Source organism: Anarhichas minor, unplaced genomic scaffold (assembly GCF_050575085.1).
Source record: "Anarhichas minor isolate MPS153535 unplaced genomic scaffold, ASM5057508v1 ptg000006l, whole genome shotgun sequence".
NCBI classification, from domain to species: Eukaryota; Metazoa; Chordata; class Actinopteri; order Perciformes; family Anarhichadidae; genus Anarhichas; species Anarhichas minor.
In genome coordinates, this window is record NW_027466452.1 from 108,720 (window position 1) to 127,354 (window position 18,635).

Below are 18,635 nucleotides of genomic sequence, written 5' to 3' on the forward strand. Positions count from 1 at the left end.
ATGTTTGCTTTTTGTCTTCCTGTATCTGAAGTTATACTTGGTACATGACATACAATGACAACTTCAAAGTGACTCAGTAAGCAATGTGTAGACTTCATTGTATTGTGTGTGGTCCTTAACCCATGGTGAGTCTTTATAATACAGATGGCAGCAACCATGAAACAAGGCTTTTTACCGATAGAGCCTTTATTAATAGTACATTTGAGTCATATCAGTCTTTTAACAATAGATTGTTATCAGAGGGGAATTGTGCATACCCAGTAGGAGGAATACACACACTGTGGGGTCAGTTCTGCTAGAATTGTGGGTCTTTCTCTTTTCCCGATTTTGTATTCCTCCTTGATTCCTTTCCTCGCCTCCTCACCTCGCGTCTTAGTCCTGCCCACGCGAGATGCGAGCGGAGGAGGCAAAAAGAGACCAGAGAGGAGTCGAGGCAGCAGGCATTTAACAAATGAGATATCCTCGAATTAAATAGGAGGTATAGCAGCTGTTCATTGTTTAGTTATAATATTTACATGCTGTACCACCGTCATTTGCAAGTGCTTTCATCATTTCAAGTGTTCTTTGTAAGAGGAAATGACTGCCAACATCAACACAAATGGAAAGTTCCATGTAGTAATTAATCATTTTGATTAAACTTTGTAGTATACTGTTTTATATGAACAAACAATTCTCAACTGTAGGCTCATGTTTTAATATAAATGTATAACAAGTACATAGTGATAAACGATAAAAGGAAACACTCACATTCTACAGAGAAGTGTAAATGGAGATGAAAACCACAGGAGCTGAGTCCAGGGATAACTGCTGGGACAGAAGAGGCGACGGGTCAAACAAACACAGGACTTTGAACCAGGAGGCCGGTTTGTGTCCCAAAGTCACGTTAGTGTTTCCCCTCCTTGTGTTACACTGATTCTGTAGTGGTGCTAAGCCCAACCATGACCTTTCACCTCAACATAAGTGGTTTTGTCGCCATCGACTATTTGTTTTTTTATCCAGCTAGAAAATACCTCTACTCTTCGTATTACAAATTCAGTTTAATACGGTTCAGTTTTTAATCATTTTATAATAGGTGATAGAGTAAGTGACAGGAGGCCATGATCCCACCCAGGATGCTATTAAGTCATTTTTTTGCAATTTATTAACCAGACAGCGAGAACATAAGCACTCTGTGTTGCATGTTGAACACAGGTTGAGGTTCACTGTCCAAACAGAAAGATGCAGTATACAGGTCCCACACACACAGACAGCTAATCAGACAGTCAGGTACCAAGTGAGACGGGAGGGAAGCTGTGGTTCCAGCTGTTGACCATTTGACACTTGCCTATCTGGGCAGTCCAGTTTGTGGAACTCTTTCCTAAAGCTAGAACTCGGATGCAATCCTTCAGTTTGTGGCACCCGTCGTGGTGAGTCAGCTACACTCACATTACATCAATAGGCTTGACTAGCACATCCACAGGGAGTAATGACGATAAAATAGTTTATTTTATCATTACTCACTGCTCAGTCTTTTTAACAGACAACTGAGCAAAATTCATCTGCCAATGAAGACCATGAGATGCCGTTAAAAGCTAATATGGACCAAGCGTTAAGATGTCATCAAATACATTCTCACAAATACCGACTGCACTGTCCTGAATGTAATAGAATACTGTGACAGTCTTAAATGGGCTCCATTTCTTTCTTTATTGTAGTGAAAGATGTATCCATGAATGGGACAATAGTGTGCACTGATTATGAGGTCACTTGACCCCCCCCCCCTCCCCTCCCCTCCCCTCCCCTCCCAGTGGACTCAAGGATCAAGTATATGAGTTCCATTGGATCTGCCCTGCCAACTATCAAACGTGTGACATCAATGACAAAAAGGAAAATGTTTCCAGCTTTTGATGGAACAATAAATCACATTTCTTGATCCAGCAGTGAGAATCAACCCCTGGTGTCCACAAGTGTAGATGGGCTGTGATGAGGGGGTTCTTCTACACCTGGGATGGGCTGCCAAAGCCAAAATTTCAACAAACTCATCAATTCATCCAGTGACTCATGATTAGTGGCCTCCGAAGGCCGTTAGCAGCAGCCATGGTCGTGCACACAAATGAAATCAACTGGCACTCTTTGCGTAACAGTAAGGAGATTCATACATGCAAACTTTACTTTTCTCTACATGGCAAAAACACCTCATGTTTTTCCTCCAACACAAATTGGTGCATCCTCTTGTCCACAGTGAGGACGGTTAAAGAGTCACGTTTGAATCATGCATGTTTTCGTGTAATGGTTGTGGTTCGTCCTGTGTACCAAATGAGATGCAGAGCGAAAAAAGACATCAACCCAACTGGACATTTACAGTACAAACATGTTGAGTTTCTACACCCACTCACTCGCTTGAATTGTCACTTTATCTCCAGGATCCGTATCCTTGTAAAGCTCTCTGACCGCTCATTAGCTACACAGAGACTAAAACAGAGTATTTAACAGTGAAACAGAAGTCAGAGCCAGTTTCAAATGTTTTAGGACTCATCCTGCACATAGGGGCGTTTACAAAAATCAATCCAATCACAGGAGACTTGTGGATCGTAGTAGCCAAAGGAGAAAGGAAGAAATGTGTGCTTGGATGTAAGTGGGCAAAAACGTTTTCATTTCAAGAACTGAATCTGCAGTTTCCCTTCCACCTTCTCCTGATCTAAGAGGTGATGGAGGTGTGTGTGTGGCGCTAGAAGTCCTCTGTAGATCCGTACAGGGCTGATCTCACTTTAACACACTTAACCAAACCCTCGCCATGTGTCTGAAACAAAAACTAAGTAGCATCATGTATTCTGCGATGAATGAATGAATGTCTGAGCTGCATATGAAGACGTCATTCTTTACATCCAAGGAGTGCCGGCAACAGAAGGATCCTGTGACTGTCCCCTCCCACTGGTCAGCCAGCAGCAGAGAGCAGGTTTGGGGTGACGGTGAATACTTTAATGGTCTAACTGTCCGTGGTGCTGCAAACATATCTTCCCAACCCAACACACTCCTCTCCATGTTACAAAAGACATTTATAAAAGAACAAGCCACAGATATTAGAGGACAGTTTGTTTCTACAGGCAAGAGATCAAGACAACAGCAACGAGCTTCTACAACACAATTCACTGTCTCCTCAATGAGTCGACTTATTCTGCTGTACACATTTCACAGGAACAAAGGAAAGAGCAGCTGGATGGTCAGCATGTGTCCATGCTGGTAGAGTCGGAGCCAAAGGAGCGACCAGAGCTCCGTCCATGTTACAGTGATTCAGTTACAGACACAAGCCTTCCCTCACAGAAACACTGCAGCCATTCAAATGTTCTCCATTCTCTAGTTTAATTTGAAAGACGTGTTAAACAAACAAAAAATAATTACTTACAATATTATCAAAAAACCTAACAAAAAGATAAAGACTATGTGCCAGAGGCAATCTCTGTAGCTTCATATTACTATGTAGATGCAATTGGATATGCTTGCACTGCCCACAGCTGCTCATAACTTGTCAAGTTGGTCAGTATGAAAGAACAGTTTTTTAACATATGGTTCAACAGGTGTTTTCTCAGAAGGCCCTCCACACTAACAGCATGTCACACTGTGCCAGACGGCTCCAATCAAACGGGCTGATATCACTTTAGATGGTCGTCTATGGAAGTAAAGACAATCCACTAATCATTTCAATTTCACAAGCAACTAAAACCTACGTTAAAGAAAATGAATCACAAATTATTATTGAATTTAGAACATAAAATATAGATGAATTTGTATGCTCTGAGCCAATTTCAAAAACATTTTAGAATTCACAAATTCAGACAGAAGATTCAAAGCTAATAAAGATTGAGATCCAAGAGTTCCAGTCAATCATGTACATCTATTTGCTTGGATTGGATTTGTGAAATATTATTAAGTGAAACCTTCACACTAGCAGGAATAATCAGCAGAGCCTGGATCTGTGTGATGGACTTCATTCTGTCAGTCATGTGATCCCACGAGACTCTAAAACAATTACTGTTTTTAAAATAGCAAAACCTGACTTGACTTGAAGAGGGGAATCTAACCCTCTCAGAGTTACAAATGAAGTGAAACCATGAAGTATTGAGTGGTGGTTTCGTCTCATGGTTTGGTTTCCAGTGAGAAACTCAATTATTATGGCCATCATTCTTTGCTTCCTTACATTTGAAATGACCGTGTAGAGTAGACACACATCCATGTGGTACATGTCTACGGGCAGCTGCTGCTGGCTGCTGGATTCTACATTCTATTATGCAGTTCCAATGTCTGATGCTGTAAGAATGAGACTGAACAGACCCTGGTGTTGGAGAGACCATTACCAGCCCATTATGGCTCCAGTTTACCTGCTGTACTGATCTGCTACCTTCTACTGAGAGAACAATAGAAAGAGACACGAAGAAAGATACAGAGAATATAAAACAACGGGGTTTTCTTTTTACAAGAGTCCTTTTGAGGGTTTAACCAACCCTCTCATCTCCTTCTGACACACACTCCTCTCTTCTCGTTTGTGTGGGTGCAGGTGTAGTCAAGTCCATATGTTAACTTCCTACTGGTGTGTGTGTGTGTGTGTGTGTGTGTGCGCGCGTTTTCGTGTGTATCTACTTGTGTTCTTTAGTAGGAGCAAAGTAGAGCTCCATGGGTTTGTTCACCTTCCAGTACTTCTCGCTGACCAGCTCCAGAGAGAAGGAACCGTTCAGAACCTGTGGACAGAGTTTAGGAACACACATTTGACCAGAACACAGGGCAAAGTACTGCTACTGCTTAGGGAAGACTGCATCTGCTGTAGTACAGACTGGGAAAATGAAGTCACCAATGACGTAGGGTACATAAGTGTAGGTTTTGCAGTATAGGTCATGCTCTGTGTGCGTGTGCACTCACAGTGAACTGGTTCCCAGCAGTAGGTATGTAGATGGTGTACTGCTTCTCTGAAGCTGCCTCCACATTTACAGGACTGGCCTCTGCGTTTCTTCTCAGCTCCTCCAGAGCCAGTCGCACAGCCAGGTATTTAGACAGGTGGTCCACTGTGGCGTTACCGGATGTCTTGATGTAGCGAGGGACAAACTCCACACTGAAGACACACACGTGTAAATGAGCAGGCTGCCACAGCTGATGAGTACATTGTAACAGTTCACAAAGGTCACAGTTCAGATCAGATCACAGTTTGGACTCATTGATTGGATCAGCTGGGAAAAAAGGTATTGATTATTAAAGATAGTATTACTATTTCCCCCCCCAAAAAATGTAAACCACCCTGAAGTCAGTGTGAACAACCTAAATGTTAGTCATCTAGAGTGGTTTTTGTATGAAATGGACTTGGACAGACGACCACTTTGGCTGAACACTACATCCACTCACATTCATACACTAGCATACAAGGTGCCCGCCCACATTCACGATGGCCCCGCCTTCAGGAGCCATTTGGGTTCAGTGTTCAGGACACCTCAACATGCTGGGGATCCAAACGCCAATGTTCAGATTGGAAGACGACTCACTCTGAGCTCAGTAAAAGATTGTTTTTTTTAATTGATAAAAAGATCTTTAATTATTATTATTAGTAGTTTTAATGATGTGTTATGAGCTGCTTAGAGCTCGTCTTAGGAAGTCATAATTCCCTCTCTAATATCTAGTTTCTATTGCAATATAAACGTCTCCATCAACTGACCGCTCAAAACTACATTCTACAAGATTACATTTGGACACATCATCATAACATTATAATTTAACTTTGCTCAGTAATTATTTTTGCTGAATAGAGCATGAAGGCATCATAATGCAGCTCATTGGAACGTCCTTGCGTTAGCCATTTGCTTCCAACGTTACTAGCTATCCTCCTGCCCAAACACATTTGTTGTTCACAATGTAGCATCCTCAGGAAGGGGTGGGCGGGTTTATCACAGTGGTCCCATTTGGCCGTGTTGTCTTCACACACACGCACACGCACACGCGCTTTCTATTCCGGTGCCCATGTTTGCAGGTTAGAGCAGCCACACAGTAGATACTGGACTACTACGGCTCAGCTGCATGTGGTGTCCACACAGATAGCCCTTGATAGATCACTGTCACGCTCTATCTTTGCTGAGAGCCGTACCATGAAGGCCACATGATTTACCGTACAAAGCCACGGTGACACACATTTGGTTTGTGGACTTACACTGAATCTTCTGCAGCCTCCAAACTGTGCACTAAAAACATTTTCTGTGGAACACGTGTTCCTTGTTTACAGAACTCACGGCGACAGCAAATATAAGTGCCATGTTTTAGCTGCTTCACTTTTCACCGTATACTGTAAAGGTTATCTCAGCTTTCGGTTTCTTCAGAGATGTATTTTACATACGACACAAGCAAAAGCCACAATGCGAGCTGTACGTGTGCGACGCTACCTGTTGTGACCGTCATCCTTGTCCATCAGGGTAGGGTGTGGCCTGAACACCAGTTCTATTTCGCTGGCACCACCTTCAATCACAGAGTCTCCGCCCCCGTTCTCCGCAGCATTGTCCATGTCCAAACCGCTGTCATCACTGGTCTTGGTGCGCTTAATGCTCGGTCCTGCCTCCTTGGAGAAAAGCACAGCATTGTTGCGATGACATAACACACCAGGACAAAGTGTCATCCCATATTCATGTGTGCTTATATTCACATATTTCGCACCAATACAACAAGTGCAAACCAATACAACCTATATTTTCACTGGGCACAAATTACAACCGATTTCTGAGGTTTGACACAAAATGCATCCATAGGACACACACGATGGATAATTGAAACATCATACGTAGCAACATACCTGGTTGCTGTGGACAGAAGCGTTGCTACAGTGGGAGGAGTCTCCGTTGTCCTCCGCTCCGCTCCCGTTCTCCACTGTGTGTCTCTTACCACGCTGCAGTCTGACAGAAACAAATGCACACGGCATGTATTAGAGGGACAGCTTTACGTTTGTATTTGCAGTGCTGGTGTGCGTTGAGAGTCCTGTTCACCGTGTCATAGCCTGTATCTTCAGCCCCTCCTCTATGCTGTGGGACAGGGCTTGCTGGTTGTTGTGTTTGCTGATGCGAGCCAAGACTCTCTCTTGGTGGGCTTCGTACTCGTCACGGCTCGGATAAATCTTGCCTGAAATGGGATAAATGAATATAAAAATAAGTTATTAAAAATAATATTTTACACAATGTTTCAGTTCATCCAGGTGTTTTGTGTCGTGATTAAACGTTGTTATGAAAGTGAAGTTAATAAATATGAGTTGGTTGGTTTTTTAAAATCATTTTTATAATTTAACCTTTTCATCAGGTCCCAACAAAGGGTCTGGTGTGTCTCAAATGAGAAATAGCTGCAGAGGCCCCCAAAGTCTCCACATGGCCAAAGTATCCAAAGAAGGTCTTCCTGCGAGGGACTTAGTTTAAAAGCTATCCCATGTCCTACACATACACACGGACTCATGTCCTACACACACACGGACTCATGTCCTACACACACACACGGACTCATGTCCTACACACACACACACACGGACTCATGTCCTACACACACACACACACGGACTCATGTCCTACACACACACACACACGGACTCATGTCCTACACACACACACGGACTCATGTCCTACACACACACACACGGACTCATGTCCTACACACACACACGGACTCATGTCCTACACACACACGGAATCATGTCAACAGTCTTTGTTCTAGAAGTCTACAGTGGATGGTGTCCTATCTGGACCCCGGACCTATATTTGCTAAATTCTTGGGAATTGTTACATTTTGAAGGAGCTTTTCTATTTTTTTTTTTTTACATGCACCACTTTTGTAGCCTTTACAACCTGCAAACCCACAGACCAATTGCATTTGTTGTAAATCATCTCATGTGATACTACTCAGCCAATCTAATAAGCATTGCGACTCGAGTGAGTGAGTGAGTGAGAGAAACAGAGCTTTTAATCACGGATGGACTTTCAGATGTTCATTCTTCCCATGGGCAGTTCAAAACCAGTATACCTCATGTGTTCATATGTTGCGTGGCGATTATCAAAAGCAGCACTACAAGACAAAGCACAAGTCTTTTGACTTGAGGTGAAAGCAGAGGATAAACCATCTAAGCTGCTACTTCCAAAGCAAATCAAAACCCACCTTTACAAAACTGCTCTTAATGTGTCTTCTATGGTTTTAGTTTTTTTTATGATGTTTGTAAAGTGTCTTTGAGAATTTTGAAAAGCGCTATATAAATAAAATGTATTATTATTACTTCCATAAATATAGCATTGAATCATAACGCAAGTTAGACATTTCCTAAAACTGGATCTCCGTGTATTGTAATTGAATACCTGGTTGTATAGGGCGAGATGTGCCAACCAATGACAATACATTTATATTGCTCTAGAAAACTCTAAAGGTGAGGTTGTTTAGCCTACAGAGAGTCGGTCTCCTTTTATTATGGATCCATAACAACCTCAATCAAAGCTGCAAGCAGTGATGAATGGGCCCTCGCACCTCCGTGCATGTCCGGGGTACTGGCGGGTCGGTTGAGCATAAACGAGACTACCGGACATGCACAACTGAAGACGGTATTTCTTTCTTCCTTCTGTGTCTACTACGTGGTGACTAGAGAACAAACTAATCATAGGCCATTTGGTTTATATCATGTGTTGACCACACCATGTAAATGTCATGTAAATCGAAGGATCTTTGTAACATACAGCCGACTTCCTCCACGAAAACTTCGCAATTACCCATTGAGAAGGTTTTCAGATTCTGCTGACCACATTTGAGACGGAGCTGTAGAATTCTCTAGGAGGAGTTTCAAAAGGTTCATTAAAGGAACTTAATCCCAAACCCGGTGAGCTTTATGAGGGCGCTTTGGAGCCCGCTGACTATGCCCGAGACAAAACAAGACAAGACATTGCAATTTTCGTGTGCCAATAATTTCAACTTTTAGATCATCCCAAGCCCCTCAAAAATGCAATTGTGCCAGGGACCGTTAGTCCCTCACACTTTCCAGTGTTTCCCCTACCATTATATGGGGGGGAGATCCCTTGGGGATCAATGGATCCCTTGAAGGTCAAGTGAATTTTGTTTAATTATATTTTCTATATAGCGCCAGATCACAACAGAAGTCATTTAAGGTTCCCTTTCCTATAGAACAGGTCTACACTGTGTTCTTTTATTAAACAAACTAAAGAGCCTTCTGTTATTTATCTCATCTTTATCTTACAATACCTGCGTTTTTTAAACGCAGGTATTGTTATATACGCAACACTCGCTCTCCTGCAAGTAGCAGCCGGATTAGCTCTCCTGCTCCGGGTCGAAGTACAGGAAAGAGCCCAAGTGCTGCACGCCCTGCCCATGACAAGCAGCTAAAGTCCAGTCACCACCGGAGGACCGGTTTTGACCCAGCTTGGCTGTCAGAGGGGAAATACTCCCCCTGGCTGTACAAGACTGATCTTGGTAAGTAAGTAAATAAATACATACATTACATACATGCATAAATAAATATCAAGAGGCTCTGGAGATGTTCTTCCAGAAGCCCAGAAAGATACACTGCAGTGACAAAAGCTGCACACTTTGTCATAAAAAGAAATGTTCCGATGTTTAGGCCCCCCCCCCCGGTATCCGCTTCTGTTTTGTGTTGGCTTCTAGTGGTTTGACATTCTTGTGATTACTTACTAATCAGGGCATCAAAGTTAGGGTCCGGACGCAGCGACCTCTTGGAGACCAGCTTCTTACGACAGGTAGGACACTCTTTATTACTGGAGACACAGGGAAGACAGACAGACATTAGGAAGCATTCAACAGTGCCAATGCAACAATGTGGACCATTATTAATGCAATACATTTCAAATGCATTATAATTTCTGTCTTTCTGGTTCTTGAGGCCAGCTGCTATAATCAAACAACAATATGGATCATCAATGATTGGCAATTAGTATCAGCGGCAAAACAAAGGTTATGAGGGATCTCTAGAAGTGAAATCTGCTCTCTCTCTCTTTTCTTCTTTTGTGCTGATCCGATCTTTGAGCCGATCGTTGACTCTGGTCCGTGATACGATCTGAACCGCGAGCGTTATGATCCGTTGCACCACTACTTGCAAGACTATGACTAACTGACATACATAAACTCTTCTGTAGCATTGAGTCAGCACCCTACTAGAGAGTTTAGAGAGCCGCTGACTATTGAGTGAGTGCATGTCTAGGCTCATGTTGATGACATACAGTGGAATACCATGTTATTTGCAACCACATAATGGTTGAAGACAGTTGCTACTTTAGAGCCAATATGTGTAGAGATGAGTCGACCTGCATAGATTATTTTAAGAATATTTCAATACTCACAGGCCACTATGTATATTAAAAGAGTTATTATTATCGCCTGCACCAGGAGGATCATGCGACTGGTTACTTTTGTGCTTGCATCCACGAGTGAGTGAGTGAGTGAGTGAAGGTGCTTGCACCTCTGTGTCTGTCCACTGCTAAGTTTGCATTCCGCTGAACCAGACTGCATAATATTTGAGTTGTCCAGTTATGGCTGCATGCTCAAGGACGTCTCATGGTTGTGGTGACTCACTTTCCCACAACAACTTGTACTGCCCGTTTTATACTGCCATTTACCACCAGCTGACTCCCCACTCACGACTCTTAACCGGTGCCTGGCTGCTAGGGATAACACAGCTGAGTGCATCTCTGATTCGCCAGCTGCTACTCTGTGCCCACAATGGGGTGTCTGGCTAACAGAATGGACGCTGTTTTGGCTGATAGCAATCTGAACTAAGGTAGACATGATGCTGCATACCTGCGGCTCACTTTTATTGTTTTGAATGGTGTGTTTGGCTAACCGGTAACAGAACTGCCAGTGCACACACTGCTGTATTACGCCACAACTCATGCAATCTATGCTAAGCTGAAACATGGACTGTGTCTAACCCCTAGAAGGTCTATGGTCAACCCACCATAGTCTTACAAAGTCCTGTGGGAAACGGAGTGCTTCTAATGTGCATTTGGATATGTACTGATTTTAGACAGACACGACGGACATATCCATTAAACAATGCGTTCTACTGCATGGTAAAACTTACCCAGATCTTAGAGCTGTGATGATACAATCAGCACAGAAGCGGTGCAGACACTCTTTGGTTGTCATCGTGTTCTTCAACATGTCCAGACAGATAGGACACATCAGTTCGCTGTGCAAGGACCTTGGCGACACTGCAATTTCCAGTCCATCTGTTATAGCCTCCTGTGCCAGTATGGAACAGATCAAAATGAAGGTTAGTACACACAAAGACACATCTATGAGGAATGGTAGAAGCTCCGTTGATGATTTTAGGTAACGGTCCTCAAAATCCTATAACCCTAGCAACTGAAGAGTCATCATTTTAGATGTTTATTTACAGATAAAGTGATTAGTGGTTAGGGCTGCACGATTATGGCCAAAATCATAATTACAATTATTTTGATCAATATTGAGATCACGATTATTCATCAATTTTAGGGACATCTTTTTATTGTACTTTCATGTTTAAATGAACAAGAACACTGCTTCCACTTCCATTGTTATGCTACATTCTGGCTAATGTACAAATCTTTGCATCAGACTGGTCCTTTCCACGACGGAGATTCAGTGAGGTAACGTTAGCTTTGGCCTTAATGCATTCGTCGTACTGTGGTTTGTGGTGATTTTTCAGGTGGTTGAACAAGTTAGTTGTATTGCTATGCGGCGCAGACACAACTCTGACGACTCTGTCATATGATTTGTTCTTGGTTAACATCACTTGCCCTAAATCCAAAAAACTTCCAGACAACGGATGATGATCCTTTTCGAGGGGCTAGCTCCTCCCCTTCTGCTCCTGACATTAGATTTAGCTTTCACACGACACCCGTGACCGTCTGCTCTGTTGTCTGTCTCTCTACTCTTCTACTAATAGCGGAGTCTGCAGGGTGCGCGCATGACACCTCCCATCTCGTTCTCCCCCTGGTGGTCGGCTGACTGTTAGTTGAGGAAGCGCTTGATTTGATGTGTAGCAGAGCACGCATTTTAAACGTCAATATCGCAGACGATCATGCTCATTTAATTGTGGCAGCCAAAATCGTGATCGCGATTAAAATTCGATTAATTGTGCAGCCCTATTAGTGGTGTGAAAAAAAAAAAAAAAAGTGACATTTATTCATGCTAAACTTTAGTATTTCTCAATTCTCAGTGACTTCAAGAATAACAAGATCAAGTTATACAAAAATAAGAATGTTAAAAAAATGAAATAAAATTATATTTTTTCGAAACTGTAAACGAAATAACACTGTAAAACTGGTTCTGGTTCTTTTGTCTGTGCTAGTGCTGCTTTTTATCTATCAACGTCTGAAATAAAGTTTCATATTCAAATGTAATTTTTTCCCATTCATACTTGAACTTAATTGCAAATCCTAGTGTGAAGGATTACTGTTCATCAGTATCTTGGTTCTTTGATAAAACTAAACAATTAAAAAAATGGATTTTTGGAAGATTTGAATCAATTCATAATCTTATAAGTATCTCTAATAGTACATACATCAGCATACATGAATAAAACATTTGTTTTCCCACAGAAATACCTTCCTTAGGTATTTGTATGCCAGAAACACATTTCAACATGGTGTGTGATTGATGAAGGGGATTTTGAAAAGACACGTCTGTGAATGAAGTGAAATCCTATGAATTGTTACCTGTGGGGTTCTCTGGAGCTCATACAGACTCAGCTCCCAGGTCTTACTGAGGGGCTGAACCCCGTTGGTCTGAACTGTCTGAGTCATCACTGCAACACTGAAACACACAAAAAACAAAATCACACATTCTAGCAAATCTAATACTTAATGATTACCTTTTGTGTCGATTGTATGCAGGGATGCAGCTATAAAACTCCTTTTCAGACCAAGTCCAGTTACTTACATGTGAGTAATTACAGAGTAAATAATAATAATACATAGTTTTTATATAGTTGTATTAACACTATAAACTGAACACAGGTCTGTTGTTGGAAATTGGGCAGTTGTAAGTAGGTGTTGTTGGTATAATGTTGGGATTACAGTTTGGCTGAAATATTGTCACCTCTAATCCAGTGTTTTCATGGTTGATTCAAAGACTCTGTCGACTGGCGTTATTGGGACCATGTCCTTATAGGCTGATTGTTATTGCGTGCCACTGATTTTCCGGTCATATGCAGAGCCCCTGGGAAACCCCTTTCCATGCAATGTCTGAACCGTTGGTGTTGCTGTTTAACTGCTATACCATTACCCAGCATGCTGTTCGACGGTGTACATGTGTGAATGCACACTACCTTTACAAATTGTTAGTGTCACATATTGATGTTTTTCATGGTGTTTAATACTGTTAACGCGAGTTAGTTGTGGGTTAATAATTGTTGTGTTAACCCGACCGTAGTGGTGTTCTTGGCCATTCTACAATATGGCAGTATATAAAAATGAATATCGTAAGGGAAATTATAACCGGTTTTAAGTTTGTAAACAGATTTTTATAGTTTTGTTGTTTTAAAACTTCCATTTACTTGAATTCATCAAGACTTTTCTCCATTTACTACAGCTTAAAACAACTCTAAGTGAAATCCCTGCCATGAAATCCTTAGTACCCAGGACAGATCTTGTTGGGTTCCAATCGCCCCCAGGGTCAGGGTTAGAAAAAATAATTCTCCCAAAACAACAATTAGGACTAGCATCTGTGTTGATTCATCTAAATGCTCAGTTCACTTCAGTTGGCAATTCAAAGAATAGTTTTAGCCTCTTTGTCAATGCCACCTGAGACCGTTGGATGGTGCATTGCTTGAATTCCTGACCAAAATATATTCTCAAGCCAACCAGGGGTAACCCACAATGAGTGCTGGGCCCGATGGGCTATGTCTTACATGCCCACACAAAAGCCTTTAGAAAAGACTAAAAGATGAGCCAAGAAACCTGAATGTCTAAATCTCCTGCTATAGTTATGTGGCCATGCTGCCTAATGTGACAGACAAGAGGTGAGAGTGGGGGTAGTCCACATACAATGTTGATGTGAAATGAAACTGATGCAGATACATGCTTAAAATGTATTAAAAAACGGAGACGTGAACCGTATGACGTCTTAACTGCAGCGTGTTCATTCTCTGTAACTACCGTTACCACAATCAGCAATGCATGTAAACAAACCAACAAACTAAATGTGTTAGAATAATGGACGTAAACTAGATACATGTTCTCAATGATTGTTAGTAGAAACGTCAACGTTAAAAGTTATTAGCTAGCACACGACCAATACGTAAACACTTGATTCAGTCCATCTTATTGATACTAGCTGATCAGTTGCAGTTAATAGACAGACCCCGCGCACAGATTGCATGTAAAATATATGGGGCACGGCTAATGCTAACTAGCTATAATTGAAGCTAGCTATTCTTCGTTACGATGCCGTTAGAGGCACATAAGCCGAAGACAAAGACTGCACAGGCACAGTTCAATTATGTCCATTTAAATATTACAGGTAATGATACAAAACGCTTATAGTTGAAATATTGCGAGGTAATGGTGAATGTAATTTGTGTCTGAAACAGAGGGGACAACAACAACAGAGAAGGACCCGACGCACCAATCTCCTGAGGTGAGCTTTATGCTCGTTTAACCCTATTTCACACGTTTAAACAGACGCAAACTTGTACGCAAACGGACATTGATACCGAATTACAGACGTAAACTATATATAGTCTTAGCTTGCTTCAAATTGTATTGTTTCTGTACTTACATTTTCAGTTGAGGGTACGAGTCGATCCAGCCAGCGCGTTTCGGCGAAGGCAATATGGCGGATGAATAAGACGCAATGCAGTCTGGGAAATTGAGGCGCTATGCCAACGGGGCCCGGGGGCCCGAATCAAAGACGATGAATCACGTTCATTACGTAGGTAAAAATGTAACCACGAAAACCCACAAAACAGTGTCAAACAGAGCAGACCGTGCTGGTTGTGTGTCCTAGCCTAAATTCTGACGGGCAAATAATTTTTTGAAATTAAAATAAGCCAATCATGAAGAAGGGATGGTAGAGAAGAGGGAAGCTGGTTGAGTAGGCTAGTCAACTATCTTTTTTACACGAGTCTCTCCGCCTCACTCTTCTCTTTTACATCAGCCTGTAAAAGTCACTGATTGGAGACTTCACTTATTCATTCATTCAGTGGGCTACTCACGCCGGTCATCTACTGGGATGTAGTGCCATTGTAACCACTAGAGGGCGCTAGAGCTCTGGTTTAGTGATCTAGTGTGGGGCATGCAGATATTCATCACTGGTGTAAGTACTCAGTAGGCTATTGATTTGGAGATTTGCAGGTCAAACGATGTCTAAAATACACAGTGTGAAAGCTGTTTGGAAGTCTGCGTGAAAAAAAGCGTTTTTGTTTTTTTAAATGACCTCTTTTTTGATTCATTTTTTTTGAGGAATTTCCTCCCGGCAATATCATGCCATACTACTCCTACAGTCTGTAACGCAACTTGGAATGTTCGAAAGAACCCCAGAACTCTAAATGAAACGAACAAGTCAAAACGTTCAAAGCCTACACATCAAATCTGTTAATAAGCATGAAACCAAAGTGGGGGGTGTAGCGTGCGTGCGCGTGCGTAGGTGTGTGAGCGCGAGCAGGGCCAGAAGGCGTAGCTCCACCAGAAGGGGTGGAGGAAGGAGGCAGAGAGAGAGGGTGAGGAGGGGTGAGGAGGTTAGAGCCCGGGACATGAATGAACCATGTTCGGTAACGGAGGCTTAGCTCTCCCGGTTTGCTCTTTTCTCCTACTACACATCCCGGTTCTCCCGCTAACGAACAACCGGCCCGTTAAGGTAAATAGCTGCTTGTTCTCATCTCAAAGCTGTGTCCATTTGCAAAATGCTTCAAAGTTATTTGATCTGGGTTTGCTCCAGCGGAGAGAAGTTACTCACAAGTGTGTGACTTTGCTTCTGTCCTGCTTCTCGTCTAGCTTTCACCGTAACAACATCACAGGCTCATTAAACCCGGCTAAGATATTAACACAGCAACGACAGCGTGTGCGCTGAAGTCCAGTCCCTGGAGTGGGTCGGGTTTCGTGGAAGCATTTCACATAAAGTGTGATTGTGTGTGTGAAGGAAGGCGAACTGTTAACACATGCGGGAACGTAACGGACTGTTCAGTTACAGCTAGTGGTTGTTTGGATGCATGTTGCATGAAGGCTCGTTAAACGGTGGTCTGAGATGTGTTTACATGAGACGACACACACACACACACACACACAGTGAGATGACATCAGTTGTGTACATCATGAATGCTGATTAGTGTACTCTTCCTCCAGATCTAATGAACATGACCTGTGTGTGGTTTGTCTGAATAAGCAGACCATAATACCTCGTGGGGGGTTCGATGTCTGTCTCTACTGCTGTTTGTTGGTTGTGCATTTAAAGACAGCCACTTTGTTGACCTTCACTAAAAAACAACCAACATGATAGTTTTGCTTCACACACAGTGCTTCACTGTTGGGTTTGCTTTTATCAGAGCTGATCCTCCTTCAAGAGAACATGTTCAGCTGCAGCGGTCTTTGTTGTATGACTTGTGGGCAAGTGTAAAGTGTAAATGAATGAACTGTGAGGAGATTGCCTTCACATCACATGACTGAATGAGCATTTGTCCACTCTCTTCACTGTGAGCTTCAACCAGCTGACAGACAAACTCTCCGATTGATCTTGTGTCTGACCAGAAGGCCGACCCGGTGTGACTATAACTGCTCAGCTCAGTACAGACAGCCTCTCTGGGGGTCTGGGGGTCTCGTGGTTGAAACTCTAAACAGATGCATTACCAAAGGCTGTGCAAACAATTGTTAGCAGACTCTTTTTGTGAGCAGCATTCACAGTTCTTCTTCTGAACCATAAACACGTGGATGGACTGAACGATAGAGCCCCGGAGAGGAAATGACACATACTTTTCTGTTTAGCACTGTTTTCATCATTCTGGCCAATGAAAGATATAAACACACATACTGTACAGTGAGCAAGAGGGCGGGGCTTCTGGATGTGAGGCTGAGCTGTGGATGAAGTTGACGACACATAAAATTGATGACAACAGTAAAAAACAGTTGGGTAGTGCTCTCATCGACTGGCATGACATCTAAAAGCCTTTGTTGGCAAAGACTTGTGAAAGACATTGTCTTTGCATGTTGTTACACTCAAACATACCACAGCAAGTGAGGCAATGCTTTCTATTGAAACGCTTGAATTTATTCTGTTGGTTCCATCTCTGAGTTTGAAATTACAGTTTTCAATGCACCAATATTTGAGATGGAAATCTAATAACAATGTACGCTATCAGCCATTATAGAAAAAGTATAGGTGTAAAGTGCTAAATGACGATGTTCTACATCAGTTCTAGTGGAGTGATGTCTACCGGAGCAGAGCAGCACGTAGCTGTCCCTCTGCTTGTGTTGTGATCTGAGTTTCTCTGTGCTTTGTAAAGGCGGTCTGGCCGTGCATGCATGTTAGTGCACGTGAGTCTCTGTGTTGAGCACCACTGGCTAGCTGATCTCCTCTCTCTGCACGGCGCTCTTATAGTGGTTACCGCTGATAACGTCGTCCAGACCAACGGACTGCCCTCAGCGTCACACTTTTACCATCGTTGCCTTTGTTTTGACTGCGTGTGCTATTAGCACCGTTAGCTTCTGGCTGCCAGCTCAAGCCGTGGCCATGTTGAGAGCCGTGTGGAGGCATTCCCTCTATCATGAATGTGCTCAGGATTTGGATTATAGCACCCTTCAAACACATTCAAATCTATAATATGGTGACATGCATCCATGAGTCATCTGCAATCTTTAGACCAGGATAAAGGAGCCACAGTCCTCACCATAGCACCATATCAATGTTAATTACACAATAATGACATACTGTGCAGGACATTCTACAGTTGAAAATTAAACATGTCAGGACAAAAAATGACACTGTTTCTATATGACCATAAACAGCAATACTGCTAATATTTGCTTATTATATCGACCTTGCTGATATCTGCTAGTCTGTACTTCATACTTTCAACAATTTTGTGATTGAGCTTCGCAACATTTTTGATAGTTGATTCATAAACAATGTAATAAACGGACATTTCTATGTTGATTTGTATAATAGATGTGAACACAGTGTAGGTCAGCACTGTCACTTCTCCCAGCATGAGAAGGAATATGGTAGATTACAGGTTGTGTTAGAGGAGCTTCCTTCATCCTAACTCACACCACCTCACAGAGGTGCTGCTGCTTCTGGGATTGACCTCCAATCCAACTAACAGGTAATGGTCACTGAACCATAAGAATGCAATGCAGCCCCTACCAGAACATGGAAGTGTCTTTAACTTTTATAGTAAGCACCTATTACTGTCTATTTTTAGCTCTCTAATCATACAGATATCCCCCCACACACACTAAAGACATGTGTGTGTTTATGTGTTGATATGCCAGAGGCTAATCTGACAGAGTCAGGAGCCTGTGTGGACTTGTTTAGGACCCTGTTGAGACAAAACAGCAGATTTGGAGCCTTGGTCTTTTTTTTGTGTGTGTGTGTGTGTGTGTGTGTGTGTGTGTGTGTGTGTGTGTGTGTGTGTGTGTGTGTGTGTGTGTGTGTGTGTGTGTGTG

The 18,635-nt window shown here is 42.5% G+C and overlaps 2 protein-coding genes across 5 annotated transcripts in view; one reads left to right on the forward strand and one right to left on the reverse strand.

Annotated features, from left to right (window-relative positions):
• Positions 1 to 3,016: 3,016 nt before the first annotated feature.
• On the reverse strand, positions 3,017 to 14,812 carry rnf2 (ring finger protein 2). Of its 2 annotated transcripts, none has more exons than XM_076078736.1 (9): positions 14,758 to 14,812; positions 12,696 to 12,792; positions 11,075 to 11,235; positions 9,670 to 9,752; positions 6,987 to 7,119; positions 6,797 to 6,896; positions 6,393 to 6,565; positions 4,891 to 5,080; positions 3,017 to 4,712 (listed from the first exon to the last, which is right to left on the reverse strand). In XM_076078736.1, exons 2-9 carry the CDS (start codon positions 12,780 to 12,782, stop codon positions 4,611 to 4,613), a joined length of 1,029 nt encoding a protein of 342 aa, XP_075934851.1. In that variant the 5' UTR covers positions 12,783 to 12,792; positions 14,758 to 14,812; the 3' UTR covers positions 3,017 to 4,610. The 2 variants fall into 2 exon arrangements, with proteins under 2 accessions (XP_075934851.1, XP_075934840.1); XM_076078725.1 differs by having other exon boundaries at positions 11,075 to 11,240; positions 12,695 to 12,792.
• Positions 14,813 to 15,705: 893 nt separating this feature from the next.
• The window catches only part of LOC142934244 (ADAMTS-like protein 2), a 31,301-nt gene continuing 28,371 nt past the window's right edge, over positions 15,706 to 18,635 (forward strand). For all 3 annotated transcript variants that reach the window (XM_076078751.1, XM_076078767.1, XM_076078759.1), the window contains exon 1: positions 15,706 to 15,834. In XM_076078751.1, coding sequence (XP_075934866.1) covers positions 15,742 to 15,834 — 93 coding nt within the window. In that variant the 5' untranslated portion in view covers positions 15,706 to 15,741. The remainder of the gene's footprint in view (positions 15,835 to 18,635) is intronic.

Coding starts and splice junctions, on each gene's coding strand:
- rnf2 (XM_076078725.1), bottom strand. CDS start 12,782: ATGACTCAGACAGTTCAGACCAACGGGGTTCAGCCCCTCAGTAAGACC. Junction 11,241..12,694: donor GCTCCAGAGAACCCCACAGG/TAACAATTCATA, acceptor GTTCCATACTGG/CACAGGAGGCTATAACAGAT. Junction 6,566..6,796: donor CTTCTGTCCACAGCAACCAG/GTATGTTGCTAC, acceptor CTTTTCTCCAAG/GAGGCAGGACCGAGCATTAA.